The 19,020-nt window shown below is 49.1% G+C and overlaps 2 protein-coding genes across 4 annotated transcripts in view; one reads left to right on the forward strand and one right to left on the reverse strand.

The window, feature by feature from the left end:
• Hsh2d (hematopoietic SH2 domain containing) overlaps positions 1–6,569 on the forward strand; it is a 13,798-nt gene extending 7,229 nt beyond the window's left edge. Inside the window, exons 3-6 of one of the 2 annotated variants that reach the window (XM_031340277.1) lie at positions 1,648–1,737; positions 2,597–2,762; positions 3,416–3,538; positions 5,780–6,569. In XM_031340277.1, coding sequence (XP_031196137.1) covers positions 1,648–1,737; positions 2,597–2,762; positions 3,416–3,538; positions 5,780–6,283 — 883 coding nt within the window. In that variant the 3' untranslated portion in view covers positions 6,284–6,569. The remainder of the gene's footprint in view (positions 1–1,647; positions 1,738–2,596; positions 2,763–3,415; positions 3,539–5,779) is intronic. The other variant, XM_031340278.1, reaches the window with a different exon arrangement.
• Positions 6,570–9,192: 2,623 nt separating this feature from the next.
• Cib3 (calcium and integrin binding family member 3) lies at positions 9,193–18,531 on the reverse strand. 2 transcript variants are annotated; one of them, XM_031390951.1, is made up of 6 exons: positions 18,471–18,531; positions 18,261–18,295; positions 15,757–15,868; positions 11,994–12,141; positions 10,478–10,673; positions 9,193–9,277 (listed from the first exon to the last, which is right to left on the reverse strand). In XM_031390951.1, exons 1-6 carry the CDS (start codon positions 18,519–18,521, stop codon positions 9,256–9,258), a joined length of 564 nt encoding a protein of 187 aa, XP_031246811.1. In that variant the 5' UTR covers positions 18,522–18,531; the 3' UTR covers positions 9,193–9,255. The 2 variants fall into 2 exon arrangements, with proteins under 2 accessions (XP_031246811.1, XP_031246812.1); XM_031390952.1 differs by lacking the exons at positions 15,757–15,868; positions 18,261–18,295 and having other exon boundaries at positions 18,471–18,521.
• Positions 18,532–19,020: the final 489 nt, after the last annotated feature.

A 19,020-nucleotide genomic window follows, 5' to 3' on the forward strand; every position in this document is an offset into this window, starting at 1 on the left:
ATTTCTGAGTTCGAGGCCAGCCTGGTCTACAGAGTGAGTTCCAGGACAGTCAGGGCTACACAGAGAAACCCTGTCTCGAAAAACCAAAAAAAAAGAAAAAGAAAAAGAAAGAAAGAAAGAAAGAAAGAAAGAAAGAAAGAAAGAAAGAAAGAAGGAAGTGGAATGCTTTAAGTGGGACGTAATGGGCCATCCTAGAAGAAATATAGAAGATATTGGTGCCTGACTGGAGAAAATTTCAGAGGAGAGGAATTTTAGTATGTGTCTTAGAGATCATTCTTACAAATGTTTTGGTGAAGAATGTGGCTGCCTTTTTCCCTTTTCTGGGGAGTCTACCTGAGACTAAGGTAAAGAGATTCAGCGCACTGAAAAAGGAAGTCTCAAAAAGTCTAGTTTAGACTTTATCCTGTGGTTCGGTCTCAGAGTGTTTTGATCAAGCATAGCAAGTTTTGAAAGGAAAAGTACAAAATGTATAGGTCAAAGAATAAAGGGGCACCAGGAAGTGAAATGGAGCTGAATCCCACGTTCAAGGAAATAAACAGATTAAGGAAGTGGTGACCTCAGGACAGGATCCCACCCAGCTAGGCTTATTGTTTATGTGTTTGCAGTTGAACAAAGAACATGGTAGAACTATACCATGTTAGGCTTTATTACCTGGTTATTGTTTTCATTTGGACTTCTAATCAATCCAGAAATGGAGGGCACACTTGTGATCCAGATCTTCATTTTGTTTTGGGGGAAGTGTTTGTGGGGAGGTCTTTTTGTTTGTTTTCTTTTAGACACAGGGTTTCTTTGTGTAGCCTTGGCTATCTTTGAACTTACTCTGTAGATCAGGCTGGCCTTGAACTCAGAGACCTACCTGCCTCTGAAGTGCTAGGACCAAAGGTGTGCACTCCAAGAGGAAGAATTTAGTTTCTAGGGGGTCTACTGTAAGTGGTTCTGTTTTGATTCACATGCTTAGATGATGTAGGTCTGTACTATAATGCAACTGATTCTAGTCATATGCATGCCCAATTATGCACAGGTTTAAGATGAGAGAAATGAAGGATTCACCCAAAAGACCTCTTGAAAGATAACCACCATTTGCCTAACCATCTACCCAAGATCAGTTGAAGCTGGGTCAGACTTGTTTTGTTTGTTTGTTTGTTTGTAACAAGATATTTACATTTTTATTATATTTTATTTCTTTAGTATGTGTATGAAGGTTAGAAGATAACTTGTGAAAATCTGTTCCCCCCTTCTACCATATGAGTGCCAGAGACTGAATTCAGGCAGTCAGGCTTGACATCAAGTCCCCTCTGAGCCATCTGGCCAGCCCTGGATCAGCCCTTCAGTTCCTCATCTTAGATACACTGGGAATACACTCAAATAGAAACTAAATTTGACTGCTTTTAGGGGTGAGAAAACTTACCCCATTCTTAAATGAGAGGTGTACACACGGGAGTCCATGGCTGCTGTGTGCCTTGCTCAGAGGGAAGAGGGTGCACACGAACACACAGCATGCAGGTGAGAAAGCCAGGCTGCCAGCCACACTACTATCAGAAGGTTGTGTGCTTAGTCGGAGCCAAATGGAACCCCGGCTTGCTAAGCCATCCCCTATGCTTGCTTGCCTCCATATCCAGCCAGGCTTCTTTCTTTGTGCCTCTCCAGGGCTGCTGAGAACCTGTTGGAGTCACAACCCCTGGGGACCTTTCTTATCCGAGTCAGCCACAGCCATGTGGGCTACACCCTTTCCTACAAGTAAGGCCATGGGCAAGCTAGACTGGGGATTCTGGGAGAGGGTCAAAGGTGCCCCCCATGCCTGAGAGGTCTGCCCACATCTGCAGACCTGGCTAGAACACTGGGGTGGACCTGAGACTTGTGTCTGAGGAAGGAGACAGGCAGAGAGCTGAGGGTTGGCCCCTGCCTCCTTTACCCCTCACCTTCAAATTAGGGACATGAGTCTGAATCCAGGAAGCCAGGGCTGCAAGCTCCTAGGGCCCCAAAGTTTGATTTTGGCTTCTTAGGACATTCAAGGTAGAGCCCTCCTCCCTCTTTTCTTTTTCTCTTCCTTCCTTCCTTCCTTCCTTCCTCCCTCCCTCCCTCCAGCCCTCTTCCTTTGTCTCCTTCCTTGCTTCTCTCTTTCTATCTGCCTATTTGGGAGAGGGTCTCAAAGCCAGGCTGATCCTGTGTGGGTGCACATCTGCACAGCTTTAACCCAGCACGGTGAAAGCTGAGGCAGAAGGATTTGGAATTCAAGGTTGTCCTTGACTACATAGTAAGTTTAAGTCTAGCCTGGACTACATGAGATGGTGTCTTCAAAATGAAAGGATTACTATCATTTTGCTACTACTGTTTTAGTTGAGACCGAGTCTCTCTACGTAGCTCAGGCTGGCCTCCAAGCCTCCATCCTCTTGCTCTCAGTCTCCCCAGCGCTGGGATGACAGGCAGGCACCGCCACAATTAGCTTATATCCGCTTATTTCATCCACCTAAGAACTTCTGCGACGGACCTTAGAAACCCTGTGTGGTGGTGAGTGGTGAAACAGAGAGAGGCGCAGTAGGTGCACCAAGAGGCTAGTGCCCAGGGCAGAGTCTCAACCACAGCAGTGTCTCCACAGAGCCCAGACCTGCTGCCGTCACTTCATGGTGAAGCTTTCAGAAGACGGGACTTTCGCCTTCGCTGGGGACCACGTGACTCACGCCTCTCTGGATGCCCTGGTCACCTTCCACCAACAAAAGCCTATTCGGCCATTCGGGGAGCTGCTGACCCAGGCCTGCGGGCAGGTAGGGGGAAGGGTACCCCAGCCAGCGGGAAGGGAGTGCCAGAGGTCTAGGCCCAGGCCACTCTCAACTGCCCACCGACCCTCTGGCCCTGCAGGTCCCCTGAGTGGCACTCACAAGGGCTCATCTGCAGGAATGGCTTTCCTCGTCGGCTGCTGGGCGTAGCTCACTGATGTGAGATGCGCTCTTTCAGATTCTGACTGATTTGGCCTGAACCTGCTGTGGGAGGGGCTCTCTCCTCTTATGGTTAATGGGCGTGGCCTAAACTCTGCTGTAGGTGCAGCTCTTTTTTGTTTTTTGTTTTTTGTTTTTCGAGACAGGGTTTCTCTGTATAGCCCTGGCTGTCCTGGAACTCATTCTGTAGACCAGGCTGGCCTCGCCTCGAACAGAGAAATCCGCCTGCCTCTGCCTCCCAAGTGCTGGGATTAAAGGCGTGCGCCACCACCGCCCGGTGGTGCAGCTCTTTCTAAGACAGTGAGAATTGTAGACGGGGCACTTCCTACTGAAACTTGTGGGCGTGGTCAAGGTGTTGTGGGCGTGGCCTGTGTTCAGAGCTCTGTTTAGGAGACACCCCACCCCACACCCCACCCCAGGGTGCTCTCTACAACCATTCTCAATGCTGGGTCTGAGCTCTATGACTTTTCCACATTTTGCAGGAGGATCCAGCAAACGTGGACTACGAAGATCTCCTCCTATACTCGAATGCCCTGCTTCAGGATGCTGAAAGCCAAGTTCTAAGAACGGAAGTTCAAAGGTCTTTTTCCTGCCCACCGGATGAGGTAGGCCCTGAATACCTCCGGCTTGGCTTGGAGCCAGTCAGAAACAGATGCTGCTAGAACAGGCCCTTTCTAGAAAGAGTTCTCTTCTGTAGCTAGGTAATTTAAAAAAAAAAAAAATTCCAAGCTGGCCAGTGGTGGCTCACGCCTTTAATCCCAGCACTTGGGAGGCAAAGGCAGGCAGATTTCTGAGCTCGAGGCCAGCCTGGTCTACAGAGTGAGTTCCAGGACAGCCAGGGCTATACAGAGAAACCCTGTCTCAAAAAAAACAATAAAATAAATGATAATTTTTAAAAAAAATCCAGTGATTTTCAGACTTTGAAATAAGACTCCATGTTTCAGCCTCTGGGTTTGTAGCTCAGTGGTGGGGTCATTGTCAGGTGTATCCCAAGGCTCTGGGTTCCATCCCAGCCCCTCCAGAAGCGTACTCGAAGTCTGCAACTTCAGCTCCTCTGCCGGCAGGTTCCTCTTCTATTCAGATTCATCAGCGAACCTGAGAACTTCTTGGGCTGTTCTATTCTCTGCCTTTCCTCCTCAGGGTCCCTCTACAGGGCCATTGCACTAGCCTGGCTTCGTCTTTTAGGAACCCTCGTTCAGGTGTCTCCCTCCCTAGTCCCTGGATCTAGAGTCCACATTGTCCCGTGTCCACCTTCCCCTTCCACCCCCATACATCGCCCTGTAGCAGAGAATAACTTCCAGACTGAGAGGATGTAAGACCCTGTGAGACCCTCAGAGAGTCTTAGCTTAGACGCACTACCCCACAGATCACAACTTGACAAGGGATCGCTGCAGTAACGTGAGGTTTATTGATCCAACGTGTGTGGCCAATGCACATGGGGTTGCTCATCCTGGTAGGAAGAGGCAACCCTAAGTCTAAGAAGCATACAACTTGTATGCTTTTACAAAGGCAATGGGGCTAGTTGACTTATTCTAATTGGTGCAGTATCAAACAAAGGATCTCTTCAGGCATTGGTTGGTTTGCTCATGGGGACTGTTTTTGGCTTCATTGCCCCCTTACTTAACTCTTGTATTTGGAAAGCCCCAGGAACTGGTCAAGCTGGAAAGTCCCTGAATTTCAGTTGGTGGGGTGAGGGTGTTCTCAGAGTCCAGTACAGGGAGGGGTAGAACATCTAATCTTGCTCTTACAGGTCTTATCAGTTAGTTTATGTTCTGATCAGCTTTTAGTTCATCCCAGCCCTCCTGACCTTAAAACCTTCGTTTTTCTTATACAAGCAGATGTCTCTACTATAGGTAGTTTTGGCTCATTATTTCTTTCTCAAAAGTCTTGTTTTTACCTTTACTTCTACAAGGCTCATGTTTATTCTGGGTGTATATATCTCCTTTCTGTCTTTCCCATCCAGCATTGCAGTCCAGGTGGCTCTTTCTGCACTTTTTCTTCACCCCTCCTAGAGGACCTTGCATATTTTTTGTTTGTTTGTGTTGAGACAAGGCCTCTCTATGTAGCCCTGTCTGCCCTGAACTCCCTATGTAGTCCAGGCTGGCTTCAAACTGAGACCCTCCTGCCTCAGCCTCCCAAATGTTGGGATTAAAGGACCAGCTAGCTTATTGAAGGAGCTTGCCAATGAATCTCCAGTCTAGATGGGTGAATCAGTGGTGGATATGTGTCGTGGCTCCCTGAGGCTAGGGGGGCCTTTGGATGCCCCTTAGGCTAAAGCCCTTGCTGTACTTCCTGTGTGGTGGAAAGTTCTGAGAGCTGTGAGGATGGAGCAAGCTGGTGTTCTGGATATGTGTTTGGATACATGTCTGAGAAAGCATCCAGGAGAAGTTTTCAAGGAACTGGGATATGAGGGCAGGGAACCACATCAGACAGAAATGCAGGAAGAGCATTCTAAAAATGGGGGTGTGTGTGCAAAGGTCCTAGGGTTCTGTGTGTCTGCAGAACAGAGCGACAGAAGGCAGTATATGGACCATTGTGGGTAGGGGCCTCAGGGGATACTCGATGACTCTACCCTACCCCCAAATGAGAAGGGTGGGGAGATGCTGATGATAGACACCTTCCCCAAAAGCATGCTGGGTAAGTTCACTGAGCCACACCTGCAGCCCAACTGTGTCTTTTTTTGAGAAAACATCCCAAACCTTGGGACAGGTGGGAAAGCCACACACAGAGATGCGCAGATGGGGCAGGGGTGGTGCTTAGAAGCTTCAGGGCACTGAGCTGAGGTTCTGAGGCAGCCTGGAGCTTCGCTAGACAGCTGGGCCTCAGACCTCCCGTCTCTGTTCCAGGCTTCTGAAAGGAAGCCATCCACAGCAACTGAAGGAGAATCCGCATCGGCTTCCTGCTCCCCAAAAGCCCTTTTCGAGGAGCCTGGACAGAAACTGTGGAAGAACCTGAAGTCCCTGCCTCAGACCAGCCGGAAGGTGAAACAGCGGCTCACTTCACACCTGTCAGCCATGCACCTGCTGGGGGATGCCAGGCGAGTGTCACAGCAGCACCACAGCCCTGTGACTCGAGCATTCAGTTGGGACAGTACGTGCCATTCTGAGGACCCCTGTGCGGCCACCACTTCTCTACAAAACCCTGCAGAGCCCCAGGCCCTGAGAGGTAGAGAAACTACCTTTGGGGACTCCAGGCCTGCCAGCTGGAGGGAGGCATTCTCGGGGGTCAAAGCCTGGCGTGGAAAGGTGGTGAGGGCCCTGTCAACCCAGGAGCCTGTGGACTTGCCAGAAGCCCAGGGCTGGCTGCCCGAGGAATACCTCCCGCCACCACCTTTCGCCCCTGGGTACTGATAGGACCTTCTGTGTCTTGGGTATTCCTCCTCTCTCCTTTTCAGTCCCCACCCCCGTCCTCACAACCAGAGAACTGTGCCGAAGAGATGAAGGGACTGAATCCTGCAGGTGCCAGCTAAGGGAGCTGATTGTCTTAATAATAATAGAATCACTGCCACCTCTTTAGGGACCCAGTGAGATGGCCCAGTGGGTAAGAGGATAAAAGAACTTTCAGCCATGCCTGACAGGACTCACCTGGTGAGAGCTGTGCACCAACTTCTGTAAGATGTCCTCAGATTTCCACATACATGTGTAAAAACACACTCATAAGCAGATATAATTTTCAAAGATTCCAACAGAGACTTGGTGGACCCCATACATGCCAGGCCTGTATCGTGTGTTATCCCTCCGTATTCTTGGGATCCATCTCTCATGTTCAGCCACATTCAATTAAAACTATTTTTCTGGGACTGGAAGGATGTGTCAGAGGATAAGAGCAATGCTGCTCTTCCAGAGGTCCTGAGTTCAAATCCCAGTAACCACATGGTGGCTCACAACCATCTGTAATGGGATCTGATGCCCTCTTCTGGGGTGTCTGAAGACAGCTACAGTGTACTCATATATATAAAGTAAATAAATTTTTTTTAAAAAAGAATATTTTTCCAGTTGTTGAGGATTTAGCTCAGTGGTAGAGCGCTTGCCTAGCAAGTGCAAGGTCCTGGGTTCTGTCCTCTGCTTCAGGAATGAAATTTTTTTTTCTGAAAGTTTTGCATCATCTGTGGGTTGGGGAAATAACTCAGTGAGTAAAAGGTTGAGAGGACCTGAGTTCAGTTTCCCAGAGTCCACAAAGAGCTGATGCAGTAGGACACATGTATGTCCTCAGAGCAGCTACAAGGAGATGGGAGGTGGCTGCTGCTGTACACAGCAGCACTAATGCAGAGACCTTAGTTCAACAAGGTGGAGGACAGATGTGCAGACAGTCAAACATGCTCCCACCCACAGTCATACACTAGAACACACAGGGGGAGGTGGCAGAGGGGGGATGCGAAATGATTGCATCTGTGGCCCGGAGTGTGCTATATACCCCAGCATTTGGGCAGCAGAGATGGGAGGGTCAGGAGCCCAAAGCCAGCCTCGGCTTACTCAGAGTTTGAGATTAGCCTGAGCTGCATGAAAGTTTGACTCAAAGAACAAAAATTGTGAAACAGACATAGTGGTACCAGTATTAACCCCAGCACTCCAGAGGCAGAGGTAGGAAGAGCTCTGTGAGTTTGAGGCCAGCCTGGTCTCCATAGTGAGTTCCAGGGCTACACCTTGAAACCCCAGGTAAATAAAAAGTGAAATGCATCTGTACTGAACATGTGATGCTCCTCTCTTGTCTCCCTAAATGAACCAGTGTGGAAAACATACACATCACATCACTATTCCAAGTTATGTAGACATTTAAGGCCTACAGAAGGTTGTGTGTAGATCCTGTGAAAATCTGCAGTTTGGGTTCTTTGATGGGGAAGGTTAGCTCCCATCCCTGATGCCACTGGGGACAACTGGACATGACCTTTCAGTGCTGCTGAGCAAATCCATACATGCTGTGGCACACATGTAACTCCTCCCCACCAATGACATAATAAAAAAGATGTAGGCCCACCGTGAACAGTGTCTGAGGAGCAGCAGTCAGAGTTGCCCTCTGCCTCCTCCTGCATGAGAACACATGTGCACACATGCATATCTCCCCAAAACACAAAGGTACCTGCACAGGGTATGGATTGGCAGTAGGAGTCCTCTGAAGGGATTCCTACATTAAAGCGCTGTGTGATCTTTGATGTGCATAGGCCTTTCTGGGCCCATTTCTCCACTTAGAAGACGGTGAAGATGGCAGTCACTTCTCAGGAGAACACACAAAAAAAGAGACAGGGAGCCAGGCAGTGGAGGCGCATGCCTTTAATCCCAGCACTTGGGAGGCAGAGGCTAGCAGATTTCTGAGTTCAAGGCCAGCCTGATCTACAGAGTGAGTTCCAGGACAGCCAGGGCTACACAGAGAAACCCTGTCTCAAACAACCAAACAAACAACCAAACAAACAAACCAGAGAGAGAGAGAGAAAGAGAGAGAGAGAGAGGACCTGGGACTTTTGCCCATCATCATCATCATCTTCTTCTTCATCATCGAGACAGGGTCTTATTGCGTATCCCTGGCTGTGCCAGAATAGCCTCTGCCTCCTGAGTAACAGGAGGCTCTCTTGGAATTCACTACGTAGACCAGGCTAGCCTCAAACTCACAGTGATCTGCCTGCCTCTGTCTCCTGAGTCCTGGATTAAAGGTGTGAACCACCATGCTCCAGCCAAACCTATTTTCATTTTTAAATGTGTATGTGTGTCAGTGCAGTTGCTCATGGAAGCCAGAAGAGGGCATCGGGTCTGTTGGAATGGGAGGTTCAGGCAGTTGAGGGTCACTACCATGTGACCACTAAAAGCCAACCCAAGGCCCTCTGCAAGAGCAGCACCCCCATGGCTTACAACTGTCTGTGAATAGCTTTGAGCTCTCCAGCCCCAGGACCTGAGGCCTTTAAGCACTGGGTGAGCCATCTGGGAAGATTCTGGGTGACTGGGCTGTGTGGTGGGATAACTAACTACTTTTTCAACAGGTGAGTGCCCTAAACAGAGGCTCTGGAACAACCTTGGGCTCCTAAAACTCACAAGACATGGATGTGTGAGTGAAAAATGAGGCGATCCTGTGCTCAAACTGGCCTCTAGAAAGGAGCTGTGATGAGGCCTTGGACTTCCTCCATATGCTAACCGTGAAGTTCCTGCCCCTCTAGAGCCCTGGGTCCGGAAGTCGTCAGGGTGTTGTTTGACTCCAAGATGGCAACCCAGAGTGGGTACAGCCACACCAAAAACCCAAAGTCCACACAGCAAAAGGCAGAGAGGTCCTGAGGCACTTTTGATTCCTATTTATTCAGAGAGCAGAGTAGAGGGCCAGGTCTTGTCCTCTGATCATGTCAGATGCGGATGTGGAAGGTGCTGTGTGCAGAAAGTAAAGGTGTCACTGACAGCTCGCAGATAACACCCCACCAGGTCCTCAACACCCCCTTTCTACACTCAGAGGCAAGCAGGGACCACAGGCCTGGGAACACCTCAGAAATCAGAAACCACAGACAGTAGTTTTCCTGCCCCCATGGGACTTGACGGGGCCAGGTGTGAGGCCAGGGGTCAACCTTGGGGTCATTCTACAGGTAGTTCCCACAGTATGTTCTTTAAAATATTTACCACATACACACGCGCACACACACACACACACACACACACACACACCTGGGTGTGTTTATATGCAGCATGTTATATGAAGGAGCCTGCAGAGGCCAGAGGAGTGTGCCAGGCAGGTCCCCTGGAGCTGAGGTTATGGACAGTAAGCCATGGGGGTGCTGGGAACAGAAGCACAAGAGCAGCCAGGGCTCTTGAGCTCCATCTCCAGACCACAAGACTTGTTCTTGATTTGGTTGATTTGGGGTTTTGAAGACCCTGGTCCACTCTGTAGCCCATGCAGCCCTGGAACTCACAGTTATCCTCCTGCCTCAGACTCCTGGATATCTCAACTACCGGTATGTGTGCCACCATGCCCAGATCTCCATGGGGATTGTAAGCACCTACCTGGATAATATTCACATCCCAACTCCTTTCCAGACTGGCTCTAGAACTAAAAACTGGTAGTTGGCTGCCTTTGAGCCTCAATTTACTCATCTGATAAATGGGAATAGCTAGGCAAGTGATGGTTCAAGCCTTTAATCCCAGCACTCCAGAGGCAGAGACAGGTGGATCTCTGTGAGTTCAAGACCAGCCTGCACTACATAGAGAGTTCTAGGCCATCCAGGGCTACATAGTAAATGTAAGCAAAACTAAATCAATCAATCAATCCAACAAACAAACAAACAGAAGGATGCAGCCCAAGGTCAACGTCTTCTGACTGTGTTAACTATATAGCCACCCCCAGCCCTGCAGCTAGGCCTCTGAGCCCATCCCAGGCTACCAAGGACAGCTGTGTGGACCATTCACAGCAAACCTCTGTGGCCGTTGTTGGAAACACTGCTTCTGTCCACAGGAGGTGCTCACAGCATCTGGCTATGGTCCTTGGGCAGAGTGGGATGAAACTGGAGAAGCTGGGGGTGTTCCCTGAGGCCTCCGATGACACAACAGGAATTCTCATGCCTGAGTTTGAACCTTCACCTGAGGAAGTCTGGGGCTCGCAGGATCATATTTTGGAAGTCCTCCAGGGACAGCCGCCCGTCTTGGTCTCCGTCTGCTTCATCCAGCACCTTCTCACAGACCAGGGTCACCTCCTCGGCACTCAGTTCCCCGCGAGTCAGCCTGGTCACCGTCTGCTCCAGGTCCCATGCACAGATGTAGTTGTCATTGTTGAAGTCTGCGAGGTTGACAGTAGTGGGGGACACCAGGCAGCAGAAGGACATGTCTGTCCCCCATGTTTGAAACTGTACTTGGATACCCTGAACTCATGCAGCAGTTATTGAGCACCTACTGATTACCCTACAGCCTTGCACCCTGGGCACTGAGAGCCACTGAACCAGTGTGACAACTGTTTATTTTACTTATTGCGTGCCAGGCACCGTGATGACTGATTTTCTCTTACTTAAGCATTTATGGAGTGCCTATTGCATGCCAAGCAATAGCTTTTTCATTCATTCAATTTATTGAGTTCTTACTGTGTGTCAGCCAGACACCATGAATTCATTTCAACAAGCATTTGTTGAATGCATTCTGGCTTACCAGCCTTTGGGATAACGCATTTATCCATCCATCATTCACAACTGACTGAGCATGCACAGTGTACCAGGCATATAACTGTTCTTCATTTATCCATACATTCAGCAAATATTTACTGGATACCTACTGTGTGGCATATGTGTTACTTTTTGGCATTCATTCCCTTAAGTATTTATTAAGTACATACTATGTACCAGGCATTGTGATAGCTGCTTCTTATTCATTCTTTGCCTCATCAAGTATTTATTGTATGCCAGACCCTGTGGCTGTGATTTTTTTTCATTAACTCCCCCTACACAAGCTGAAATAAGAAATAATGTAAAAGGTTGTTTTCACATTACAGAGCTGCCCGTATGCTCTGGATGACCTCCACAGCAGATGTGGCTGAGGTCATACACAGGAGCACAAGTGACTCAATCAGCAGATGAGCCATCGCCTGTGGGAGCTGTGAACTGTTGGGACCTGGAAGGGTTTTATTGGCTCATTTACTGAGCACCTACCGTGTGCTGGGAACTACGGCATCATTCTTCATTGACTCACCTGTGAGTAGTAAGGGCCTACCGGCCAGACTCTGAGAAAAATGCTGCTATTCCTTATGCTCTCACTCAGAAAATATTGAACATCTATATGTGCTCTGAACAGAGACAGATGGGGGCTCCCGGGTGGAGCCCCTGCCTAGACTCTCTCTGTGAGGGGCTGGGTGCATGGCTCAGGGGTGGAGCTCCACCTACAATACCCCATTGAGGCTGTAGATTCTAAGCAGAGGGCACAGAAGAAGCAAGGGTCCTGAGGCTGGAGGCATTTGATGAATTCAAGGAAGGATGAGCCTAATATGGGTGGAAGAGTATGCAGAGAGGTCTGGGATAGGGTGGAGGCCAAGGCTGTGTGGGTATTGGAGTCCCTGGGGAGACAAGCATTCCATAGTTTCCTCCTGGTTCCCACCCCAGGGCCCTGCACGCACCATAAATCTTAAAGGCATAGTAGGCCTTCAGGTCCCGTGGAGCCATCTCACTCATCACTGAGAACATATCCAAGAAGTTCTCTAAGGTCATGTGACCATCCCCATCTTGAGAGAAGACCTGCGCAATCCTCTGGCGGAAAGGGTTATCCTAGGAACAGGAAGGCAGATGAGTGTTCTGCCAGGCTCCTCCAGAGCCCGTAGACATCGCCCATGCCCCTCCCCAGAACCCGGGGGCCTGGGATAGGAAGTCAGGCAACCGTACTCTTCACATCTGTGCACCCCATTTCCAGTTCTACAAGATGCTTATGACCCAAGGAAGCCAATTAGAAGCAGACATTTATCTAGCGGCTGTAATGGACCTGGGAAGGGCATGTTATTCAAGCTAACCAATTAGATGCTTTCCGAGGCTGTAGGAGGCCTGTGTAAACCTTCCTCGGTCTTTTCTAATTTGGGGGAGTAGGGGGCTGGGGGAAAGGAGGGGTGTATGTGTGTGGGTGTGGGTGGGTGTGGGTGTGTGGGGTGGGGGTGTGTTTCCAGGGTTAGAAACAGAGCTACACACATGCTGAGCAAACACCACTCAGCTGTATCATCAGTATGTGTGTACTCTCTCTCTCTTTGTTTTTAAATACTTTCCTTGTTATTATTTGACAATTATATCCACATATATTGTCTTTTTAAAATAAATTTAGGAGCCAGGCAGTGGTGGCACCCGCCTTTAGTCCCAACACTTGGGAGGCAGAGGCAGGCAGATTTCTGATTTCGAGGCCAGCCTGATCTACAGAGTGAGTTCTAGGATGGCCAGGGCTACACAGAGAAACTCTGTCTCGAAAAACCAAAAATAAATAAATAAATAAATAAATAAATAAATAAATAAAATAAAATAAATTTAGGGCCTGGAGAAATGGCTCAGTAGATAGGAGCACTGGCTGCTCTTCCAGAGGACCTATATTCAGTTTTTAGCACCCACATGGTGGCTCACAAGCATCTATAACCCCAACATTTTCTTCTGGCCTATGCAGACACCAACCATGAGTACGATACACAGACATACATGCAAACAAAACATCCACACACATACAATAATATATTTTTAAAGAATAGAAATTAAGGGGGCTGGAGAGATGGCTCAGTGGTTAAGAGCACTGACTGCTCTTCCAAAGGTCCTGAGTTCAGTTCCTGGAAACCACATGGTGGCTCACAACCATCTGTAATGGGATCTGATGCCCTCTTCCGATGTGTCTGAACACAGCTACAGTGTACTCACATACATAAAATAAATAAATCTTAAAAGAAAAGAAAAGAAAAGAACCTAGGCTGTGGTGGTGCACAGCTTTAATCCCAGCACTTAGGAAGCAAAGGTAGGTGGATCTCAGTGAGTCTGAGGCCAGCCTTGTCTACAGAGCCAGTTCTAGGACAGCCACGGCTACACAGAGAAACCCTGTCTCTAAAAAGCAAAAACAAAACAAAGCACACGAGTCAAAGTAGCCTTGGGAAGTCCCTGAAACTGACAATACTCACTAGCCCTGACTTCCCCAAGAGCATATATACTCTAAGGACTACTAAGAGATGCCCTTAGACAAGCTGGGCTGCTTAAAAGAGGCTCCAACCTGAAGAGGCTTAGATCAACTTAGTCACTTGGAAAGAACACACTCTAACCCAGTGAGCTCTCTGCAGGCTGTACAGTGAGCTCCAGGTCCCCAGCTTTGTGAGCTGTCACCCATGCTGGGGTGAGCTTTGGTAATACACTTGTCTTAGATTCATTCTGCTCCAGTAAGGAACATGTGGTGGTTTGAATAAGAATGGTCCTGATAGGCTCATATATTTGACTTCTCAGTCATCAGGGAGAATCACTACTTGAAAAGGATTAAAGCTGTGGCCTTGGAAGAAGTGTGTCATAGGGGCCGGAGGAGCTTTGAGGTTTCAGTAGCCAGGCCTAGGGTCTTTTTCTTCCTGCAGATCCAGATGTAGAACTCTTTTCCAGCACCGTGTCTGCCTGTGTGATACCATGCCCCCTGCCATGATGATACTAAACCTCTGAAACTGTAAGCAAGCCCCCAATTAAATCCTTTCCTTTATTTAAGTTTCTGTGGTCATGGTGACACTTCATAGCCAGTGACCAACACAGAACCCCAAGAAAACTCATTGGTTCACCAAGTTGGGCTTTGGTAATATCTGTACTTTGGTCTGTCATCTGGGGTTAGTACATGTTTATTCATGTTTCCCCAGGATAGGTGTCTCTCAGCACCTCTGAGTGAAACCACAAGAGGTGTCAGATCCCCTGGAGCTGGAGTTGCAGGCAGTTCCCCCCATGTATACATATCCCCCTCCCTCCCCATTCCACCCATACACACATATTGCCTTCTTTACACACACACATACACACACACACATCCCATACATACACACACATCTTCACACACACACACACACGCACACACACACACACACACACACACACATCCCCCCACACACACACACACATCCCCAAATACACCCCCATATTCTCTACACACATTCACACACACCCACATCCCCTCAAAACATTCACACACACATATTCCCCACACACATATTCCCCACACATTCACATACACACACACACACACACACACCACATTCCCCACACACAACATTCTCCCCCCTCCACATTCCAAAACATAAATACACATTTCCCCTCCATCCCCACATACACATTCCCTCCACATTGTCTCTATACATACACACATTCTCCCACATTCCATACTCATACACACACATCACCCCACACACACATTCCCCTACATTCCCCATTTCTTCCACACACATTCCTCCTTTAATGAGCATAATAAAAAATGCCTTTTAGACTTGTAAAGATAGCTTAGACAGGAACCCCACTACCCCCAAGGCTGCACCTGATAACCAGAATGCAGTGATATCACACACTCAAGATAACCAGACACAGTCCTAGAGCCCCATGATGCCCACTGCACAGCCTATAAGCAGAGACCAAGAGCAATGCTCTGCTCTGCACATCTGGAGAGATGACACCTTGATCTACTCTGTGGCTGGAGAGTCTCCTCCAGGATCCTGGCCCTCGAATCAGAGACTTCTGTTAGAGTCTGGACCGGACAATCAGCTAAGACATGTTGTTGCATGAGTGAGCTGCCCTGGGGAGACAGGCTTAGGACCTTAGTAAGGAACTTAGATGTAAACCTTCTGTGATGTCCCTTGGCAGAGTAAAATACAACTTTTGTGTGTGTGGGTTCAAGACAGGGTTTCGATGGGCAGTGGTGGCACACGCCTTTGATCCCAGCACTTGGGAGGCAGAAGCAGGTGGGTTTCTGAGTTCAAGGCCAGCCTGGTCTACAGAGTGAATTCCAGGACAGCCAGGACTACACAGAGAAACCCAGTCTCAAAAAACAAACAAACAAAAAACAAAACAAAACAAAAGACAGGGTTTCTCTGTGTAGCTCTGACTGCCCTGGAATTTGCTCTGTAGACCAGGCTGACCTCGAACTCAGATCTGCCTGCCTCTGCCTCTGTGTCTTTCTGATCTGCATAGCCCAGACTAGCTTCAAACTTACAGAGACTTGCTTGCCTCTGCAAGAGGTTTGAATCCCACATGCCCCAGCCCGTGACTGTCATTTAACCTTGTCCTTCTTGTGTGTGTGTCTCTCAGAGCCCCAGTTTTCTTTTCTGTAAAATGGGGGTACCCGTGACCACACAGGAATGCAATAGAGACATTTTCAGTCTGTTTTTGCTCTTTACCCACAGCCCAAATTACCTTCAGCTCTGGCATGCTGCCAATCAGCTCGTAGGGCACCTTCACCTTGGGACTGGTGGTATAGTCAAGAGGCACCAACTGAGGGGCCAGGTCCTGGTATCGATAGAACAGCCTGATGTGGGGAAAGACAAACTGGGAAAGGCTGGGAACCAAGAGGCAGAAGGGATTTGACCCTCTTCTTGTGCATTAACAGTACTCACTCCACAAGGATGGATGCTGGTCCCCAGAAGCCTCAGGCATGAGTCTAAACCTTGAGTGCACAGAGCCAGAAATCCATACCCCTGTCTCTCTTTCCACAGACAAGGCCAATGTAGAGGGGGGAAGTAGAAACCAGGTAAGAAGGAAGAGCTTCCTGGAGGAGGGAACATTGGTGTTGGGCTTAGAAGTAGGAGTAGGAGTTCACCAGGAAGATGGAGCTAGAAGAAAGAGGTGCTAATGGCTGATCATTTCACAGCCAGTGTTTGAGAGACCTGGGTATATAATCTATACCCTCCATCATTACCTCACAGGATCCTGCTTCTACTTATCCTCCACTCTAAGCCACCACCTCCTTTTGCTGTCTCTACACTAGGAGGGGGAGGGGACAATTCCTCCAGTGGGGCAGGGGTCAGACAAGCAACTCGTGTTCACATTCCTCAGGCTTCTGCCCAGGTGTTGGGATGTGGGACTTCTGCTGCTTCTGGTTGGATTTTTTTTTTTAAAGCAAACATACAAAACACTGACCAGCACACACACAACCTTTCCACACAAATTCCTCACCTGCTTCAAAGAGACCATCTTTGATACCTCTGATGTCCACAAGCTGCTAGGAACTAGCAGCTGAGAGGGACAAGGATGTCCCTGGGTTTTCTCATGACTACATACCCGAGAATAGCTGGTGAGGAAGCTCAGTTTTAAAGGCCCCCTCCCCTTGTCTGGGGTCCTGTGGGGGAATGCCATGAGTGTTTATCTTTCCTTTAAAAATATTTCTACAGTTATGTATTTATTTGTGTGTATGCGTGTACATGCTACAGCACAGGTGTCAAGGTCAGAGGACAACTTGTGGGAATGGATTCTCTTCTACTATATGGGTCCTGGGATTTGAACTCTGATCCTCAGGCTTGGCAGCAAGCATCTCTGTTTGTTGAGCCATATGGAGGACCCACAGAGTTTGTCTCTCTTTGTGCCATCCAGTGAGTTCCTCTGTCCTCCCAGCCTTGGTTACTCTGTTTAACAATCTGGAAGCCTGGGCCAGTTAGAATGCCACTCATCAGGACTCTGTCCGTCTGCCCTGGGAACTGAAGTCCTCCTTGCCCAAGCCTCAGTTTCCCTCCCAGTAATCTGATCGTGATGGCCAAAGTGACCTGCCAGTTGTCCTCACAGACAATGGGGCTGATGGGTGAGAGGTGTACCCATCAATAATGGATGCTTTGTGCCCACACAAGAGGGGCTTGGCCTGATGCCCCACAGCTGAACCGCAGCCGGCTTAGGTTTCACAGATAATGGCCCAACAGACAGAAGGGTGAGATCGGAGGTTCATCTGTGTCCATCCTCCTGGGCTCAAGCCAGGAACCTGCAATCACCCAGGGGCTGCCAATACTCAGACACCGTCTCCTTCATGCCACTCACAGCTCAGGGCTGGATCTCGGCTCCGCAGTGGACTCCCAAGCGCAAAGCTCCAGTGTGCAGAGCTCTCCAAGGCTCTAGCACCTTCTGTGGCTCCCTGCTACCCTTGGGTAAAAGGACAAGTTCCACAGTACAAAAAGCCAGACAGTATGACAGACAGGGCGTGGCTTCTCAGTCTCAGCCCACAGACCTTGAGGCCACACCCACATCAAAGCTTTGAACTTGATGGTGCTACATCTCAGCTCCCTTCACATGGCAAAGACACTGAGCATGGTGGCACAGGCTTGGGATCCCAGCACCTGGGAGGCAGAGGCAGGCAGATTTCTGTGTCTAAGGACAGCCTGGTCTACAGAGTGAGTTCCAGAACAGCCAGGGCTACACAGAGAAATCCTGTCTCTCGGGGGAAGAAAGAATGAAAGGAGGAAAGAAAGAGGAAAGGAAAACCATGAGGACCCCCCCCCCCAAAAATGGCAAATGACTCAAAAGACTTGCCTGATGACCTGGGTTTGACCCCTAAAGCCCACGTGGTGGAAAGAGAAACTGGAAAGCTGGACCAGCTGACTTCAGTCCCAGAACCCACTTAAAGGGAGCAGAAAAAAAAAAAAACCTAACTCTACAAATTCTCATCTGACTGCTACACGTGCGTGCACCATGGTGCGTGTACACACATTTGCACACTCACAAATCATGCCCTCCCCAATATATATATATATTTTTTTTTAATTGCAGCCAGCTACAGTGACATGCAGCTGTGATCCCAAAAGGCAGAGGTAATTTTGAGGCTAGGCTAGGCTCACTCTCAAGCAAACAAAACAGAGCGATAACAAAAAGATTGCACAACGGCCCGGCAGTGACGAGAAAGTTGTTTTGGGTGTCCTCGCCCTTCATCCTCCACTGACCTCATGATCTCCTTCCTCGTGAAGAAAGTACAGTCCTGTGGGGGAGAAAACCCAGCTTGACCCAGATCTGTCTCTGGGTCGTCTCTCCGTGTGCCCCTCCAAACCCACACAGACAGCCTGATGTCACAAACGGGGCTCTGAGGAGACTCTGGGCTGCCCGTATCCCAGACCAAGCTGTGCCGCCTGGCAGGACCCACCGCGCACACCCACCTGGTATTCCTCCAGCTGCTCATGACTAAACACAGTCTGTTTGTTGCCCATGCTGCAGACCTCAGCCTTGAATCCACTGGAACTGAAATTACAGGTGGCTCCCTCAGGGGCACCCAGGCACATCATGTCTGAGCAGACGTTCCTGCCCTGGCTGTCACCTGCCCACCCTGTCCAGTTGGTTACCCCAAGCTTGGTGAAGCTCAAGTTACAGCCTCTGGGCAATCTTTTGAATGTGTCCACAGGTGTGGAAGAGGTCTGTGAGAGGTCACAGAGAAGCCATTCTGTCTGGGACACCATCAAGGGAAGGCCATACACATACCCCAGTTCACATCCTAGCTTTCCCCCCTGCTAGCTGTGTGGCCTTGGGTGTGGCCTGTCTGACCTCTCTGAACCTTGCTTGTGAAATAGAAATTACATTACCATCTATAGGATCAGTCTGGGGGTGACAGACATATTGGATGTGGCAGGGCATGACTGTGGCTGAGGCAGGAGGTTGAAGATTCCTGTGCTTGCTTCCCTCTCTACCTCTTCTCTCCTCTCCTCTCCTCTC

The sequence above is a fragment of the Mastomys coucha genome, unplaced genomic scaffold, assembly GCF_008632895.1.
Source record: "Mastomys coucha isolate ucsf_1 unplaced genomic scaffold, UCSF_Mcou_1 pScaffold22, whole genome shotgun sequence".
NCBI lineage: Eukaryota > Metazoa > Chordata > Mammalia > Rodentia > Muridae > Mastomys > Mastomys coucha.

Bases quoted from the DNA above. Each gene is read 5' to 3' on its own strand.
- Cib3 (XM_031390951.1), bottom strand. From the start codon at position 18,521: ATGGGCAACAAACAGACTGTGTTTAGTCATGAGCAGCTGGAGGAATAC. The intron at 12,142-15,756 runs GTAATTTGGGCT...TCCTGTTCCTAG, and splicing joins GCAGCATGCCAGAGCTGAAG to GATAACCCTTTCCGCCAGAG. The intron at 9,278-10,477 runs GTGAAGGTTCAA...TTCTGCACACAG, and splicing joins CGAGCCCCAGACTTCCTCAG to CACCTTCCACATCCGCATCT.